Source organism: Polypterus senegalus, chromosome 5 (genome assembly GCF_016835505.1).
Source record: "Polypterus senegalus isolate Bchr_013 chromosome 5, ASM1683550v1, whole genome shotgun sequence".
In the NCBI taxonomy this organism is placed as follows: Eukaryota; Metazoa; Chordata; class Cladistia; order Polypteriformes; family Polypteridae; genus Polypterus; species Polypterus senegalus.
In genome coordinates, this window is record NC_053158.1 from 102,174,818 (window position 1) to 102,194,066 (window position 19,249).

Here is a 19,249-nt window from a genome sequence, read left to right on the forward strand (position 1 = left end):
AGTGTCTATTTATCAAACGCTGGGCTTGTCATTTGTAATGCTAAAATTCCAGGGGTTTGAGGAATGCAGATTTCACTGTAACTGAGTGACATTTCACTGTCAATTAACCATCCAGCCCTGCGTATCTTCAGGGTAATATGCTGACTGCTATAATACAGTTTGCATCCATGACCACCTGTGTGCTTTGATACTGTGATATTGCTTGCAATTTACATATGCGTGCTCATCTGCACTTAGGGAAATGATCTTTATGAGCCTGTCGATTTGTATGAGTTCAAATTGCTTTAACATTACCTCACTTGGAGTTGTACTGAAATTTATAAATTTGTGTATTATCTCATGAGTTCAAAATTTAAAAAAAAAATTGTAAAATATGAGAAATGATTGATTGTGACATACCCAAATCATCAATATTTCAAAGCTGCATTTTTCCTGTGACCAAAAAACGTAACATTACCAAGACTTTCATTTCAGGTGACAACATGGCCTCTCCACATAGATTGAGCGAACATGTAGTGTACAAGATTTGTTACAAAAATTATTCAGCATTTTCAAATCAATATATTTTAACAAGTTCATTGTTGTTTAGCATTTCCAAAACATTTTGCCTTTCCTGGAATGTTTATGTCAGTCTCTGCCTGAATGCCATCTTCGGGAAGCTCCTAGCAAGTTAGGATAGCTCATGAGATCACCTAAATTCTGGTGAAGTTTCCTAATTCAGGAAAATTGATAAAACGGTGGACAAAAATTTCATTACTCTAAAATTTTTAATCCAGTTAGGACTGTTTTCCTACTCTGAGATGCTTGATAAATATAGGTACAGATCAGACATTGGAAATAGGATGCAAGCTGAATATCTGTTTCTGTGTCGCAGAAGTTATTTATGGTGAATATTATCATTTTTTATACAATGGACGGAGGAATGTTCATTCATCTCTGATAATGGTAAACTTAAAGAAAAGGTATTTTAATTAAAGTTTATTTTTATGTCATAATGCCTGTTATTATTACTGTTAACTTCCATAAATAATGCATTTGTGTTTGCATTTCAGATTCCCATTTCAGCACTCGTGTCATTTGTGGAAGCTCTTGAAGTTGGATATAGCAAACACAAAAATCCATATCACAATCTCATGCATGCAGCAGATGTTACCCAGACTGTGCATTACCTCCTTTTAAAGACGGGGATGGTGGTAAGTGCTTTTAAGAGCTATAACTGAAAAACTAGGATTAACAGCATTTTAACTGTCTGTTGACATTTAAGCACAAGTTTAGACAGCTGTTTGCCAAACATTTTAGATTATATTTTAAAGAACCATTTTATTTTTGTTTAATATTTTTGAACCAGTGTAGACAATTTTTGTGTGTCATTTTCTTTAGTGATAGTGCTTTTCTCTAGAGTTTAAGTGTTTAAACTTTAATTGTACACTGCATGAAATGCACAATTTTGTGGACATGGAATAAATAATTTAGGTCAGCTGCTTTTTTGTATACAATGACATTCTAGATAATTGAACCATAATTACCAGGCCTTGAACCTTTTTAATGTAAAATGGTAATATTAGGAGCTCTGTAAAGTGCCTGCGATTGTTGCTCACATTAAAATACTGTTTGTCATATGCTACCTTCACAGATTAATTTTTTCTCAGTTTTTTTATATATTTTTTTATATTTTTTATGCTAAGCGGTTGAACAGAAAAAAAAAACTAAATAATACACTGCCTCATTAGGGTTTTATGGTTTTAACTAACAGTTAATCCCCCCTAATCTAAACAAATGCAAATGTCCTCCCTACTAATGTTTAGCATTTAATTTTTATAACCAGGTAAAGCTGAGTAGGAGTAACTGACCTTGATTTTTTAGGCATAGAGTTGACAGTTAACATTCTCTTTCAGTAATGCATTAATTTTTCAAATCCATAAAAGAAAATGTGACTGTTTCCCTCTTGATTCCTTGGATGAGAGTCTCAGAATTTATCTATAATGTAAAACATACTGCATAATAATACTACACCCTATTTGTGTGTGGTTACAGGGACTGGCAAACAATACATGGTAATTCTATTAATAATCCCTGGTCCTCAGCATAACAGGAAAAAAAGATAAGAACCCAATGAAATGACACAGATAGATGTTATTCATTCCTTTACATCTTTATAATAACAAGTAATGTTACCATGTCAATTTGCCACACTGCACAGAGATAAATAACGTATCTACTGATGTTTTAAGTGTTGTGAAAACCAAAAGAAGTCTTTGTTAAGCTATAGACATCAATTTTCACTCAGCTTGACTTTAAATGGCATAGCCACCTTAACATCACATGCAATGTTATGTGATGTGCATGTATACCCTGTTGTTGCATACGATATGTTTAGTAGCACTTTTGTAGGTTACTTTGTGTAGTTATTGAATATAAAGGACAGTGTCTCACACTTCAAAAGAACTAGTTCAAAGTTCAGTTCACACAGATCAGAATGAATAAATTCACGTTCATAGTTCACCATTTCAATTTTAAACTAGTTCATGTTCAGTTCATTTTGTATTTTTTAAGTAAAGTGAATAAATGACCTGTGAGTTTATTTTTTTCAATTTTGCATGCCTTATATTAAGCTATTATAGTGCTCTTGAATAAAATACAATAATTGTGAAGACTTTTTATTTAAATACACTTTATTGAGTTATACCCAGCAATAAACACGTATAACCATATATGCTAATATCCTCTCGGTCAAAAAAGAAATTAAATAGTGTGGTGTGACGCCCCTTCTACTTATGTTTTTGGGGAGCAGCCATGGGCTCCTTAGTACCTCACCCGGGACGCTTGATGGCAGCCTCCCTGGTTGACAATGGTGCCTAAGTTTCCTGCGGTGTTCCTTAGGACATGGAGTTCTCCACAACCCTGTGGGGATCTGGGGTGGCTGCCAGAGGGTGCTGCATGGATCCCGGAGCCAACATGGACACCTCTACAGCCCCACCTGGAAGTGCAATTGGCAACAGGTGATCAAGGACCTGAAGCACTTCCGGGTGAGCTATAAAAAGGGCCAGCATCCACCACTCAGGAGTCAGATTTGGGGGGAAGTGGACGAGGTTACCTGGGAGGAGTGGTGGTGCCAAGGTAGAGGATTGTGTGTTGTGGGTTAAGTGCTTTTGGGACTGTGTTGTGGCTGGGGGATTCACGTGGAAGACGTGCCCTCCAGCTGAAGAAAATAAACGTCTTGTTTGGATTTTACACATGCCTCTGTGTCAGTCTGTGCCGGGTCGGGTGCAATATAGCGCCTTTCTCACAAAAGATGCAAGTATACATGTAAATTACGCTCTATTTCCAACCGTGTGACACAAATGGTGACTGTGGAACCAGCGTGTAGGTGAACTACCCTTTTACAAGTCAAGTCAAATCAAGTTGGGGAGCATGCACTGGCACAGTGCATTGCCGCACCCACTAAATGATGAAACAACTCGGTATCTCGTTTTGCAACCCCCCAGGCAGACACGCGGTTGAGTCCCACCCTCCGGAAAAGACCCTCTATCTACTGCAGCCAGGTGTTAAGTGGACGACCCCTTGGCCTGGTCCAGCCACTTGGGTCCCCAACAATGAGGATCTTACGAGCCGGATCACCCTCGGGGAAACGCGCCACATGGCTGTAGTGCCGTAACTGACACTCCCTCACAATATAGGCAATGTGCTTCATTCGGGACTCCATGAGCAATGCTCATTTGACACAAAGTCAAACCAACGGTACCCAAGGATATTCCGGAGAGACACAGTACCAAAGGAGTCCAGTCTTTGTCTCAGGTCACTGGATAGCGTCCATTTCTCGCAACCATATAGCGAGACAGGAAGCACCAGGGCTCTAAAGACTAGGACCTTCGTCCTTTAGCACAGATATTGGGAGCACCACACACCTTTTTCCAGTGATCTCATGACCCCCCATGCTCTCCCAGTCCATCTACTGACTTCATAGGATGAGTCACCAGAGACATGAATGTCACTGCCAAGGTAAGTAAACACCTCAACAAAGTCAACACACTCCCCACAGACAGACACACTGCTGACGGCTGTTCCCAAGAGGTCATTAATGGCCTGGATTTTGTTTTTTATCCAGGCCACTCGCAAGCCCAGACACTCAGACTCCTCGCTCAGTCTCTCGAGAACCCCGATCAGAGCCTCCATTGACACCGTTAAGATCACAGCATCGTCAGCAAAGTCAAGATCCGTGAATCTTTCTTCACCAACAGATACCCCACAACCGCTGGACCCCATGACCTTGCCCAACACCCAGTCCATACAAGCATTGAACAGAGTAGGTGCAAGAACACATTCCTGATGAACCCCAGAATTAACTGGGAAAAACGCAGATGTCCTGCCTCCACTCTGCACAGCACTCACAGTTCTAGTGTACAGGCCAGCCATGATATCCAGCAACCTTGAGGGGATCCCGTGAACCCTCAGGATATCCCACAGGGCAGCTCAATCAACTGAGTCGAACGCTTTACGAAAATTGACAAAGGCTGCAAAGAAACTCTGCTGATATTCGGGTTTGTGCTCCAAGAGAACCATCAGTGCCAGGATGCGAGCGATGGTAGACTTCTTAGGCGTAAAACCAAACTGCTCCGGTAGATGGTAGGTGAGCAAGTGATCACAGATCCTATTGAGGATGACCCTAGCAAGGACCTAGCCCAGCACAGAGAGCAGTGTTATCCCCCTGTAGTTGCTGCAATCCAGGCAATCACCCTTCCCTTTCTAGATAGGGATGACAAGTCCCGTTTTCCAGTGAGTTGGGATGATTCCAGTCTCCCAAATGGAAGAAAAGATTTCTTGCATTGCCAGGAGGACAGCCTTAGCACCAGCCTGGAGAAGTTCACCAAGGATACCACAGATCCCTGCAGCCTTTCCTCCCCTCAGCTGGTTCACCGCCTGTGCAATCTCTGTGAGATTGGGTGATTCACAGCTACTTGGAGGATCAGCCTCCAGAACCATAGACCCAGAGATATCCAACGTCCTAGCCAAAGGATCAGCTTTGAACAACTGCTCAAAGTAGCTAACCCAGCGGGTCACAACTGCATTGTCATTCATAAGGACCTTTCCATCAGCTGCCCTGACTGCAACTCTCCGAGGAACAGATTAGATGTGCATAATGCTTTGATTCCTCTGTAAGCAGAACGTGGGTCGCTAGACCACAGATGGTGTGTCACTTGCTCACAGATTCCTCTGTATCTGCCCTCAGTGCCCTCGCAGCCATCCTTCTCAGTTCCCGGTACTGACCAGAGTTGCCATTGAGCCGTACACTGCTACTCCTGTTGATGATATCCAGGGTGCTCTGCAAGATGAAACACCTCCTTCAGGGAACACCAGTAACACCAACACATTCCTCAGTAACCTTCAGGGTCTTGTCATGGAAGGTCTCCCACAACATATTAGGATCGGCAGTCATACCCAAATCTGCAAGTTCTTCACGCAAACTGCATGCAAAATCATTAGCAACAGCCTGGTCTTGGAGTCTGGCCAATTTCAGGCTCATTTTCCTATTAAGTGGTAACCGACTGGACCTAAGATGGATCCTAAGAGTAGCAACAACAAGTCTGTGGTCAGAAATCACAAACTAAGCACTTCTGTAGACCCTGTAGTTTTGCTAGAGCCTCCAGCGTCTGCCTATGAGGATGTGATTGATCTCCTACACCGCACCACCAGTACCAAGTCCAACGATGCGGTTCAGGGTGCTGGAACCAGGATCCAGTGATTTGCAGCCCCTGACCTTTTGCGAAGTCAAGGAATGTGGAGCCACTTTCATCACGATCACCAAATCCATGGGGACCGACACAATTCTCATAGCCAGCCCTGTTGGTGCTAGTGGCTGCATTGAAGCCACCCATGACCAGAGGAGTGTCACCTCGCAGGCACCCATCAACCACTGAGCGAAGCTGCGAATAAAATGTCTCCCTCACCGAGACATTACTCACCACAGTCAGAGCATACACAGAGACAACAGACAAGGCACCCAGGGAGTGCCGTAATTTGAGTCTCATAATACACTTGTTGAAAGGAGTGACATCGGAAACCATCAGAAGAAGCCAATCTGCTACAACAACAGCTTCTCCCCGAGTATGACAGCCATCAGACCGACCAGACCAATAAATGGTGTATCCACCTACAGAGATCTGGCCAGTTCTTGGTCTGCGCACCTCAGAGAGTGCTACCACTGAAATGAGGAGTTTACACAGCTCCTCCGACAGCAGGGGAAGATGATCATCTTGCCGGAGAGACAAGACGCTCCATACACCCGCCCATATGGGCCGCCTCAAATTGGGACTCGAGTGCTGCCATGCAGTGGGCAACACCTCAGCACCACACCAGTTCCGATCCCCAACAGACCTGACCCTATTGGCTCTCCAACGGTTTCGACTCTTCCGGGATGGGGCTCCCGAGGGCTTTCCCCCATCTCTTTCATGATCTGAGCAGCCTTCCTATGGGTAGCTGCAGCAGAGCTACTCCCGCGGAGAGCAAAAAGTAGTTCTTTCTGTCATCTCTGAGCTTTGTGAAGTTTTTTTTATGGTGGCTGGAGTGCAAATCCTGCCACCAACCCCCATGATTTTCATGCAAGTTGGAGGACCGCTTGCAGGGCCGGATGTTTTTTAATGTCATACCCAAAACATACCTTTTACGCTGCCAGTCAAAATTCGTATCACCTATTCCATGTCCAACAGGGAAGAACATAAAGTGGCCTCGCGAAATACAAAGTTTTCCTAAAAGCAAAAGTGGAGCTTCATGCTTGTGTCAGTAGGGGTGCAGCTTAAGCACAAGCAAGCAGACACAGATTCAAAACATTCATAGGAAATAAATATTTGTGAAAATTCACTATTTGTGGTTATCCACTGTAGTGGGATTTGGTTCCACCCCAACATTACAGGGTAAGTCAAAACTTTTAATCTGGACCTAAACCAGATCCTGAATATCACATAAAATGGAACTAGCTCACGTTCAAGTTTTTCACTTGCAAATACATTATGTTAAGTTCACCATTCTTGGAAAAATGAGCTGGTTCAATGAACACGCTCTTTTGAACTAGTTCATGCATAATACTGATGACGACTTCAGGACAGAGTGGGAGTATTAATGAGAGCACGCATTGTAATTGTATGAGGTTAGTGAGTAAACACAAAAGAAAAATACTTCTGAGTGTGGCTCCTGCCGGTTTCAAAGAGCACGACACTAGTATCCCGTGGTGTTGTGGAAACTGCACTAAACAATGCTGACTACAATGGCATCATCAAGTCATATCTCAACACAGTAAAATACTGTACAATAAAAGTAAAAACAGCAGATATCATGGTTTTCTCGTAATCCTTGATTTTCCTACAGTCCTGTATCCAAGCTCAAGTTTGAATTGTCAGACAACTCTACTCTCACAGGGACACTGTTGCCACCTATCAGGCCAGAGTTCTTCTGTGCCATTGCTTTCATTTCCCAAGTGCTGATCCTTTTAGTCTTTTTCCTTAGAGTAACTATTGTATTTCCAGGGCATCCTTAGAGCATACAGGTTTTACTGTATTAACAAACAATTTATGATCTTCATATAATGCTTACTTTTATTGTACGGGTCTTGTAGGACCCAGTCCTTTGTTTGGGACATCCCCTGTTCTCTGCCATGGCAGCCCTGAGCAGCTACCCCACTACAGTAGTCACATACAAAAGTACCTACCCTTTGAGCTTTTTCAAGATCTATGATTTTTGTTTGAGTATATGGGACTGGTGCTGTATATGTTTACTGTAAAGGCTATGCATGTATACTACAAAACCTAGAATGTACATGTCCTGACTTAATAGTTAACCAGGAATGGGCCAAATATGGAAATTTATTTCTGCTTCTTTCCTTCTGCTTACATTGATCCCCATTTATGGTCAGGTGTTTGCTGGGTGACATTTCTGTAGACACGCAAAAATATGCTCTGTCCAAAACCTCAACAGGAGGGACATAACTGTAATCATTAATAACCTGGTCTTGGTTGTTTACCTTCATAAGAATGTGGGCAACAGTACTGGAGTCGAGAGTCTTAGAGGGATACTACAAATTGGAAAGATTGCATAAATTTGTTCTTCCCTCAATTTTCTTTATGCATATTTCAATCTCCTTACAAAATTTTAAAGTAAGTTCATGAATAAATATTTGCCCTTTGCCATAAAAAATGGATAAGATTTTATTTTGACATACCTGCATTTTGTTTCTTTGTTCAAAGCTCCTGTTTTTCAGCTGTGAAGGCATTGCCCTTTGAACATTTACCCTGAAACTCTTTCTAATGCATCACCATCCTTACCATCAGTCCTGATGAAATTGCTCCTTTGGCAAAGATCTGTAGTGGAAAATTACACCAGTATAGAAATATAACAAACATAAATAGACATTGAACTTCTTTTGTTCCTGTCTTTTATTGCAGAATGTGTGATCATTGAAAAAGTAAAAAAAAAAGTGAAAATTGCCAGGCAATATAGGGCTTTAGCTTGGTAATAACACTAAAGACTCATTTTCATCTTTGATTTTCTTTTAGACCTTATAGCTAAAAGCCAGAAAAATATTTTGACTTTGAGATTTGTACAGGTCTTAACAAGCATATTGCTCTGCCAAAACTAAGCAAATTGTTTTTACATTTTGAGACAGTATACGGCAGAGGATGTTGAATAAAAATTAAGTGGGTTACATTACAGCTTAATCAGTAATGTCAACCAGAGTTTGGTGTATTAGTGTTAGAAGTTAGCATTCACTTTATGCATTACTTTAATATATATAACAGAGTGATTTGTAAAATAACTACTAATCAAAAGGATATTTGTTTTAAACCATTAAAGTTTTATTTCTTTAGTTTGTTTACATTTTCTCTTTCTTCTGTTTTCATTGTAACAGACGAAAGTGGCTTTTTCAGCATACATACATTGCAGACCTAAGCTTACTTGTGTGTTACTAGAACTGCCACATGGCAAGCAATAATTCAGGATGTAAAGGCAACCACTTTATATTTCAACCTGTGGACTAAAAACAACAACTGCAGAAGGAAATGTGAGAAGTACAATGAATTAATTAGAACTGCTACAGAGGAAGTGAAGAAGGTGATTCAGTGAGAATTGGTAATACAGTATAGCATAATGAGGACAAGTCTCTATTAAGAACACTTTAATAATTTAAATCAAGAATGCAGGGCAAAGTTGGTCTTCATTACAGAAACAAAATGAATGTGTAATTGACTTTGTAAAAGGAACTCCAATGTCCTGGAACATGTTATTATTACTTATTAGACTGCATTAGCACTGAAAATGAGCAAGGTTTATATGGGACATCTGATCATTTGTTCTTGTCTTCCTCTCTATTATACAGCAGTTAAAGAAGCTGGGAAAGCTTTTACTAAAGCTTAAAAGGGATTAAAATCATTATGACATCTAACAGAATAAACAGCTGGCTGATTTGGATTCATCTTGTGTTCCCCAGCTCAAAATCAACACATTTTTAATGCTTGTTGGGCATGCAATTCTGAGAAGAGATTCTATATACACAGAAATCAGTTTTAGGACAGTTGGAAAGCTTTTGTTTTTGTTATTACAAGTACTAAAGGTTTTCAATATAAATATTTTACTCTTTCATCTTTTGAGAGAAACGTGCATCATGCATGTTATGTATAGAATCTAAATACAGCAGTGATTCTGGGTTGGTGACAAAAATGTAGCGAATAAATTTGAAAATTATATGGACTTTCACATATCGAGTGGCTGTTTAAGATGCAGTTGAAATATGAATTGATAGTTATATTGTTTACATTAAGTGATGCGCAAAGAACTAATTAGAGAATAAATAAGATTTCTTTATTTCACCGTTTATCCGAAGCTGGGTCACAGGGGCAGCAGTTATTTTTTTATGTCCTTTTCCCCATCCATACTTAACAACTCTTACTGTGGGAACTCAAGGCGTTCCCAGGCCATCTGAGAGATATAATCCTCCCAGTGATCCCCACATCTTCCCTGGACTCTCTACCCAGCTGGTCGTGTCCTTAAAACCTCCAGAGGGAGGCATCTATGAGGCATCCGTATCAGATGCCTGAACCACCTCAATTGGCTCCTCTCAATGTGAGTCTCTCCAAGCTGTCTGTGCTTCTCACCCTATCTTTAAGGGAGATCCCAGCCACCCTGTGGAGAAAGCTGATTTCAATCACTTTTACCTGCAATCTCATTCTCATTACCCAAAGTTCATGATCAAAGGTAAAGGGAGGTGATGTAGATTAACTGATTAATTGAGAACTTTACCTTCTGACTCAGCTTCTTCTTAACCACTATGGATCAGTATAGTGCCCCCCCGCTCGTGTACAAGACCCCGAGGTACTTAAATTTTTCCACTTGAGGTAGTAATTCACCTGCCACACCGAGAGGACAGGCCATCTTTTTCCTAATAAGGACCATTGCCTCAGATTTAGAGGTACACAATTATCCTGTCCATGAAAATCACAAACAGTGTAGGAGACAAGGTACAGCCCTGTCAGAGTACCACACCCAATTGAAATGCTGCTGATGTTTTTCCCTCCAAGTATGCGAACACCACTCACATGGTCATTATACAGGGAGTCCCTGGAGTACTCTCCCAGCACCCCCAACAGGATAACTTGAGAAACACGGTCATACACCTTCTCTAAGTCCACAAAACACATGTAGACCAGGGTAAAGGGGCTGGTTCACCGTTGCATGGCCTGGATGGAATCTTCATTGCTCCTTCTGGATCTGAGGTTCCATGACTGAGCAGAGTCTCTTTTACTCATATAAGCATTTCCAGGGAGGCTGAGGAGTGTGATCCCCCGATAATTGGAGTACACCCTCCTGTCTCCCTTTTCAAAAATGAGGACCTCGATCCTTGTCTGCCACAACAGAGGCACAGCTCCCGATGACCACGCAACACTGAAAAGGCGTGTTAGCCAGAACAGCCCAACAATGTCCAGAGCCTTCAGCATTCCTGGATGGATCTCATTCCCCCCAGGGCCTTACCAAGCAGAGATGCCTGACTACCTCAGTGAACCCCCTCAAGGAAATTGACATTGATCCCCAATCAGCTTCTGGCTCTGCCTCTTTCATAGAGGGCATGTCTATCAGGTTCAGGAGCTCCTCAAAATGTTCCTTCCACTGCCAGACAACATCCTTAGTCCGGGTCAGTACTTCTTCATCCTTTCTGAGAATAGCCTGGGTGAATTCCTGCTTTCCCTTTGTGAGTCACCTGATGGTTTGCCAGAAACTCTTTTAACCCGATCAATAGTCAGTTTCCACAATCTCTTCGAACTCCTCCCACACCCATGTTTTTGCATCCCTGACCACCAAGGCTGCAGCCCTTTTGGCCTGTCTGTACCTCTCTGTTGCTTCGGAAGGCTCCTTTTTCAGCCTGATGGCATCCTTCTTCTCTGATGTCCACCAATGGGTCCTTGGGTTGCCATCTTGAGAGGCATCTATGGCCTTCAGGCCACAGCTCATCACCAAATGGTCGTCAGCTGACAGCTCTGTCCCTCTGTTCAAGCAAGTGTCCAAAACATACGGTTAAAAATCAGATGATAGAATTATGAAATCAATCATAGATCTTTGGTCTAAGGTGCTCTGGTACCAAGTAAATTTGTGAGCCACCTTATGTTTGAACGTGGTGTTCATTATGGACAAACCATGCCTAATACATAAGTCTAATAACAAAACTCTGCTTGGGTTTATATCAAGGAGGCTGTTCCTCCTAATCACGCCTCTGCAGGTGTCTCCATCATTACCCACGTGGGCATTGAAGTCTCCCAGCAGAACTATGGAGTCCGTAGCGAGGACCCCTTCCAAGATCCCTTCTATGTATCCCTTCCCTACAAGAAGGCCTGGTACTCTGAAATTGACATTTGGTGCACAGGTACATATGGCAGTCAGTGTCCTCCCCTGAATAACCTTCAGCTGCACAGAGGCAGGCCTCTTGTTCTCCTAGACAAGCTCCAACATGGAATCTACTAGGGGTTTCAATTTTGTCACACCTTGCAGAAGACTAGGAAGGCAGCAGGGGATGAGGAAGGTTGGGAGGAGAGCTCCAGTGTGAGTATCATGGCCAATGGGGACCCAAGCCTAGGTCCGGAGAGGGAGACTTATCATAGCCATGGGACGGAAGGGACCCAGACCTGCACTTCACCTTTGTTTTTATTGGATTATTTATTGTTGATGAAGCACTGTGTAGCGGTCTGGTGCCGCTAAGATTCACACCGTCAAGATGACCGTGATTTATTTTTTTTTTTAGAGGATCTCAGGGACCCTCCCCGCCTTGGCCCGTCCACACACTCACAAACAGAGACAAAATAAAGCACACTGGGGAATAACAACAATTAAAGAATATAATGAAATTAAATAATATAAATGAAAACAATACCACTCCTGTACTCCTACGGAGATATTACTTTAAACATAAAAACACAACTACACACAGCAAAGTCCATGGAATACCACACCGGATGTAATGAGAGATGACCAGAGTAAGTCCAGAGATCTGTATGTTGTAATGGAATGAAAAAACAGTCCTACCAGTAGACACTGCAAGAGTGAAGATGGATGGATGGTTCAGGAGCGCTCCTATACTTGCGGGAAAGCCGTGAATCCACAATCAGTCCTCAGCACACACAGGATCCACACCCCAAAAACGAATACAATCCTGGACACAGTGATTAAATATGACTTAATTAACAGAAGGCAGTCCGACAGGTTAACGACACACAAAATACAACAAAAAAAACCACTTTTTTTTCCTTTGGACAATTGTCCTCCTTTTAAACCCCTCTGACCACCTTTGACCCCAACAGTCCCTGCAGGGACTGCTGGGAGATGCAGTTTTAATTCATAGTAGCACTGCTACAACTGCACATTTTGAACACTTGTTTCGGTTTGTCTTTTTTTTAATAAAAGCACTTGCACTTTTCGCCATCCCCTTGCTGGGTGTGTTTGTCCTCATCTGCTCAGCTTATCCCCATCATGACTATCAAAGGTGTTGGGTTCAAAAGGCTCCCAAAAATGAAGAGGGAGAAAGGAGCCGGCCTGCACCGTCACACACCTACCAACTCTGGCTCCTTCACCCCAAGAGACTTGAAATTCCATGTTGCAAAAGTCAATTTGTGTGTTTGGGTTACAGTCTGCCAAGACCCCTGTCTTCGACTGCCGCCAAGGTGGCATTGCAGCCAGGCCCTATTCCTCCTGCATGTGGTGGGCCCACAGATTTTACAGTTCCACGTTACATTTTTGTGCTGTACCAGACCAGGCCCTGTCATAGGCCCAGCCGCCAGGCGCTCTACTGCAGGCACTTCTCCCATGCCTGGCTACAAGAGGAAGCCCTGGTAATCCTATAATGTGTCAGGGATGCCTAGAGCGACGACCCGGCCGGGACGCCTTGGAGGACCAGAAGAGGGCGTGCGCCCATCTCAGACCACGTGGGGGCAGCCAACCTGGTTGCTATGGGGACCATGGGTACAGAGCTTTGAAGCTCAACCCTGTAGGGGCCCGTGGTCACCGCCAGGGGGCGCCCCCATGCCTTTGAAGCCCTGGACCTCAGCGCTTCCACCACACCAGGAAGTGCTGCGGGGAAGAGGAACAGGGACACCCGGAGTGCTTCCGGGGATACAGCCGGCAATTCTGCCACACTGGGGCGTGTCGGCGGGAGATTGCCGGGAAGCACCTGGAGCACATACGGATGTGGATAAAAGGGGCCACCTCCCTTCATTCGAGGCTGAAGTTGGGTGAGGAGAGGATGAAGCAGGAGAAGAGAGACTGGAGGTGGCCCGGAGAAGAACAAAGGCAGAGTGTGTGAGAGGCCTGGACTTTGGGGAAGTCTTGGGGTTTGTGTGGCACTTATTGGACTTGTAAATTGCAGAAACTGTAAATAAACGTGTGGTGGTGTTTTACAACATGTCTGCCAGTCTGTGCCCTTTTCATAGACTCCCCTGCAGTTGGTGCTGAAGCTACTGACTCAGCGCTGATGCCTTCCCCAGGCTGATACAACCCATCAGTATCCTATGTGTCTATTTCAGATAATACAGAAATAACAGTTGTTACCCAAATCACCTAGTTGTGACTTAGCACTTGTAATGTTCATTTGAATAAATCAATTCAAAATGACTTGAGTTTTAAGTACTGAATAGATACTAAAAGGAGGGCTTAGAAAGAGCTTGATGTGAAAAATGTAAACTGGTAATCATCAAAAACAAAATGTTAAGTAAAATTCAAAATCCAACATCTTTTCCTCAAGCAGTGACCTGAGACCAATACTAAAAAACTTTGTTTTGAAGTGTATTTCAGTGTCTGCTACACTAGGTCTTTCCTTAGCCAAAAGAGCAAAAGTTTAGATACTTCCTTGTGGGCACTGCTGTATTTTATAGTGGAAGCTTCATGACATGATACATCACAAGACTTTCATATCATTACTAGCAACAAATACCATTGGCTGTTACTGAAAACAAAGCACAAAATGGTGAAGTGAACTATCACAAAACTGTTGGTAAAATATAACAACAACAACAATAATAATAATACTACTAATAAAAATAATAATAATAATAACAACAACAAAATTTACACAACATGAGTCCGGAGCCTTATCTACCTAAATAATGGTAATACTGACCTGTCAGCTCAGTTCAATATACACTCACCTAAAGGATTATTAGGAACACCTGTTCAATTTCTCATTAATGCAATTATCTAATCAACCAATCACATGGCAGTTGCTTCAATGCATTTAGGGGTGTGGTCCTGGTCAAGACAATCTCCTGAACTCCAAACTGAATGTCAGAATGGGAAAGAAAGGTGATTTAAGCAATTTTGAGCGTGGCATGGTTGTTGGTGCCAGACGGGTCGGTCTGAGTATTTCACAATCTGCTCAGTTACTGGGATTTTCACGCACAACCATTTCTAGGGTTTACAAGGAATGGTGTGAAAAGGGAAAAACATCCAGTATGTGGCAGTCCTGTGGCGAAAATGCCTTGTTGATGCGCGAGGTCATAGGAGAATGGGCCAACTGATTCAAGTTGATAGAAGAGCAACTTTGACTGAAATAACCACTCGTTACAACTGAGGTATGCAGCAAAGCATTTGTGAAGCCACAACACGCACAACCTTGAGGCGGATAGGCTACAACAGCAGAAGACCCCACCGGGTACCACTAATCTCCACTACAAATAGGAAAAAGAGGCTACAATTTGCACGAGCTCACCAAAATTGGACAGTTGAAAACTGGAAAAATGTTGCCTGGTCTGATGAGTCTCGATTTCTGTTGAGACATTCAAATGGTAGAGTCAGAATTTGGCGTAAACAGAATGAGAAAATGGATCCATCATGCCTTGTTACCACTGTGCAGACTGCTGGTGGTGGTGTAATGGTGTGGGGGATGTTTTCTTGGCACACTTTAGGCCCCTTAGTGCCAATTGGGCATCGTTTAAATGCCACGGGCTACCTGAGCATTGTTTCTGACCATGTCCATCCCTTCATGACCACCATGTACCCATCCTCTGATGGCTACTTCCAGCAGGATAATGCACCATGTCACAAAGCTCTAGTCATTTCAAATTGGTTTCTTGAACATGACAATGAGTTCACTGTACTAAAATGGCCCCCACAGTCACCAGATCTCAACCCAATAGAGCATCTTTGGGATGTGGTGGAACGGGAGCTTCGTGCCCTGGATGTGCATCCCACAAATCTCCATCAACTGCAAGATGCTATCCTATCAATATGGGCCAACATTTCTAAAAAAATGCTTTCAGCACCTTGTTCAATCAATGCCACGTAGAATTAAGGCAGTTCTGAAGGCGAAAGGGGGTCAAACACCGTATTAGTATGGTGTTCCTAATAATCCTTTAGGTGAGTGTATATAAAAAAATAATTGTTTTAAACTAAATTAGCATTTGACAGTCTTGCTGTATTTGGAGCATTGTAAGTTAATAAAAAAAAAGTAGAGCTCATTTTCTGACAGCTCAGTGAAATAGGTGGCACCATAGATTGTTGTAGTATAGTAAAACATATTGTCAGACATAACAACAAGAATAAATAAAAATGAAAACATTTACTGAGAGAAGGATGTAACGACTTTAACAAGTGAAAAAGCACAGGAGACTGCAAAGATCAGAAGAAAATAACAAAAGGAATTTATATATATATATATATATATATATATATATATATATATATATATATATATCTCACTGGATATTTTTAAGAAAGGAAGCAAAAAAAACACCAACACTTAAATACATGAATTACATTACCAGCTTGCAGGATTTGATTCATTAATATTAACTCAGTCTAGCAAATGATTTCTCTAAATAGAATCAACATGTCCAGAATTATGCTGGTCTTTATGCTTATTTTCCCCTCACAGTAAAAGATTTTTCAATTTCAATGACACATGGGAGTAGGGAAACTTCAACCAGGATGAACAAAAGAGGGAAATCTATAAAGCCAATTAACGGAAATCAATTAATCTTAAGCATTGCTCTATTCTAAGCATTTCAAATTTACTGCCAGAAGAGACATTATTTATTCCAAGCAATTTCTTAATTAGAAGTCAATTATTGCTATAATTGGAATGTCATTTAGTTAGACAGCTTGTCTCTGTTGTGTCAGAAATTCATATCAATTTATAATTTATTTTACATTTCAGTGATAATTCAGAATAATGGTTTGTGAACCACTGAGAAATAACACCATTTAATTAATACCATTACATCTTTATCAGCATTTCACTAAAACTGTTACCTTTTGAAAGAAGACATACAAATGTAAATTTTATCAATTGATTTGGCTTTTTCTTTTCCTTTTATATACAACCTCATTGCTTGCTGCCAATTGGTTGAATAAATAAGAAAGAATAAAAAGGTTCATGATCAGCAAGTGATTGTGAAATTAAGCAAAAAATGAATATGGAAAAGGAATATAAATCCATCCATCTATCCATTTTCCAACCCGCTGAATCCGAACACAGGGTCACGGGGGTCTGCTGGAGTCAATCCCAGCCAACACAGGGCACAAGGTACGAACCAATCCCGGGCAGGGTGCCAACCCACCGCAGGGAATATATATTGTACCCTAAAATCAACGGAAATCTAATAGCACTTTTCCTAAAACTGATAAGAAGAAAAACCAGACAAATAGAAATTTAGGACAACCCATTTTAGTAAATGAGGAAGTCGCTAAACTGTAGGACGCAACATCAAAATTAAAAAGGTGCACAGAATGAAAACTAGCATCCTAGGTAGCCCTCGAGTAATGGAGATTAAGACCCCTGCACTGTGTTAGAGTGACTGCTCAACAGGGCAAGTGTTATAAATACTTAAGAAAACAATTCTATGGCATTGTTTAAATCAGTGCTTCCCAGACTCAGTCCTGGGGACCCACTGTGGCTGCGGGTTTTGTTCCTATCAGATTCATAATCAGTGAGAACACTTAATAACAATGATCTCATTTAATTAGCTGGTATTTTCTTTCCTTATTCTACATTCAGAAAAGCACAGCAGTATGATTTTTACACTTATAAGACATTTAGAAATATTTCTGCTTTTGCTATACATTTAAATCTTTGTTGATTTCATTATATTTCGCCCATTCTCTGTGCAGTTTTCTCCCTTAATTGTATGTTAATAATGACAATTACAAATGAGCAAAGCAGACACCCAGGCAAACAACACTGAATAATCAAAGGCTGCAACTGCTTTAGCGTCAGACCCACTAATTAGTAAATAATGGATTAATTAAATAATTAGAACACCTGAAAAAGTAGAATGAAAATATTGTTAAAAAGAAAAAAAATAAATTATTCTCATATAACTGCTTGGTACATTTTAATATATATATATTTCTTTTACCAAACTCAGTTTTCTAATTTCTATATTGTTCCCAAAACACAGAACTTGGGAAATAACAGTTCACTTAAGTAGCCCAGGAGTCCAATTAAAAACAGAAGTTGGTTGGAACAAAAACCTGCTGCATCAGGGCGTCCACAGGACCGAGTTTGGGAAGCACAGGTTTAAATCATTACTTTTTTTGCTTATCTGGTTATTTTGTGCCTTTATTAATGAACCTTTATAAATTATTTAAATAATTACTTAGTCTTTATGTTTGAAAGCTTGTTTTTCTACTAAATAATTCATATATTTAATTAACATTAATAAAAGCCATTAATGACAATACAAGCTATAAAAAAATGAAATGAAGGAAAAGCAAAGGGCAGAGGAGGCTATCTTAATGTGTATCTTGCCACTCCAGGAAAATTAAGGCACAGGCATGTTCTTCTTTCCACAAAAGCACACAAAAGCAGAGCAAATAATCAATCAATCAATTAATAAACAGAAAGTCAATAATACTTTTAAATTAACAGATGTGACATTGGCTGTCTGAGCTTCTGTATAGTCTATGCTCATTTTATATGTAAAAAATGTGTCATTTAAAATATATTTAGATTCAAACTTATACTTGAACTATTTTATCTATCCTTTAGTGTTATACCTAATACAGCAAATATTTCATCATGTATCCAAATATTTTTAAAATATTTGGTAGTTAGTCTTACATCAGAAGTTTGAATTCTTGTTTACTTTTGTGGCTGCAAGCTTATACAGTATATCTGCATTGCAGATCAGTGGTTCCCTGGGTTCAGCCCCTAACTCGAATACCATCCATAGGGATTGAGTGTAAGCTTTGTCTGAGAGCTTTGATTTCCTTCCAGATCCTAAACACATATAACAATTGTAACTCCAATATGGCTTAGTAAGAGTGAATATGGGTATGTGTGTGATGCATGCCCTGTGGTAGACTGGCATTCTGCCCAGTATTTGTTTCCCACTTGTAAGCAATGCAACTCAGATAGAATTCTTGCAAAAGAAAAAGTAGGTTCAGAGAATGGATGGATAGGTCTACTATGGGACTGATCAGGTTACAGGTCGTAGCTTTTTAAAAAAGTAAGCAAGTTTTTTTTTATTTTTTCATTTTCTTATGAAATGCTTTTGGCATATTTACATTATACTTTTTCCACACTAAGCACTATCTCTGAAATGACACAATTTGTTATTTATACTGTGGTTGTCTCTGTTTCCATCCATTTTTTGCTCTGTTATACTTTTTTGCATTTTTAACATTCATCATGTTTAGGACACAGTTAACCAATAACTTTATTTGCTCTTTTTTGTAACTTAGAAGACATTATCAAAACTAAAAATACATTACACCATTTTAAGACTGC

General features: G+C 40.9%; 1 protein-coding gene across 3 annotated transcripts in view; it reads left to right on the forward strand.

The window, feature by feature from the left end:
• Positions 1-19,249, forward strand: part of LOC120529404 (calcium/calmodulin-dependent 3',5'-cyclic nucleotide phosphodiesterase 1C-like) — a 697,603-nt gene that overhangs the window by 477,233 nt on the left and 201,121 nt on the right. For all 3 annotated transcript variants that reach the window (XM_039753171.1, XM_039753172.1, XM_039753173.1), the window contains one exon: positions 1,053-1,193. In XM_039753171.1, coding sequence (XP_039609105.1) covers positions 1,053-1,193 — 141 coding nt within the window. The remainder of the gene's footprint in view (positions 1-1,052; positions 1,194-19,249) is intronic.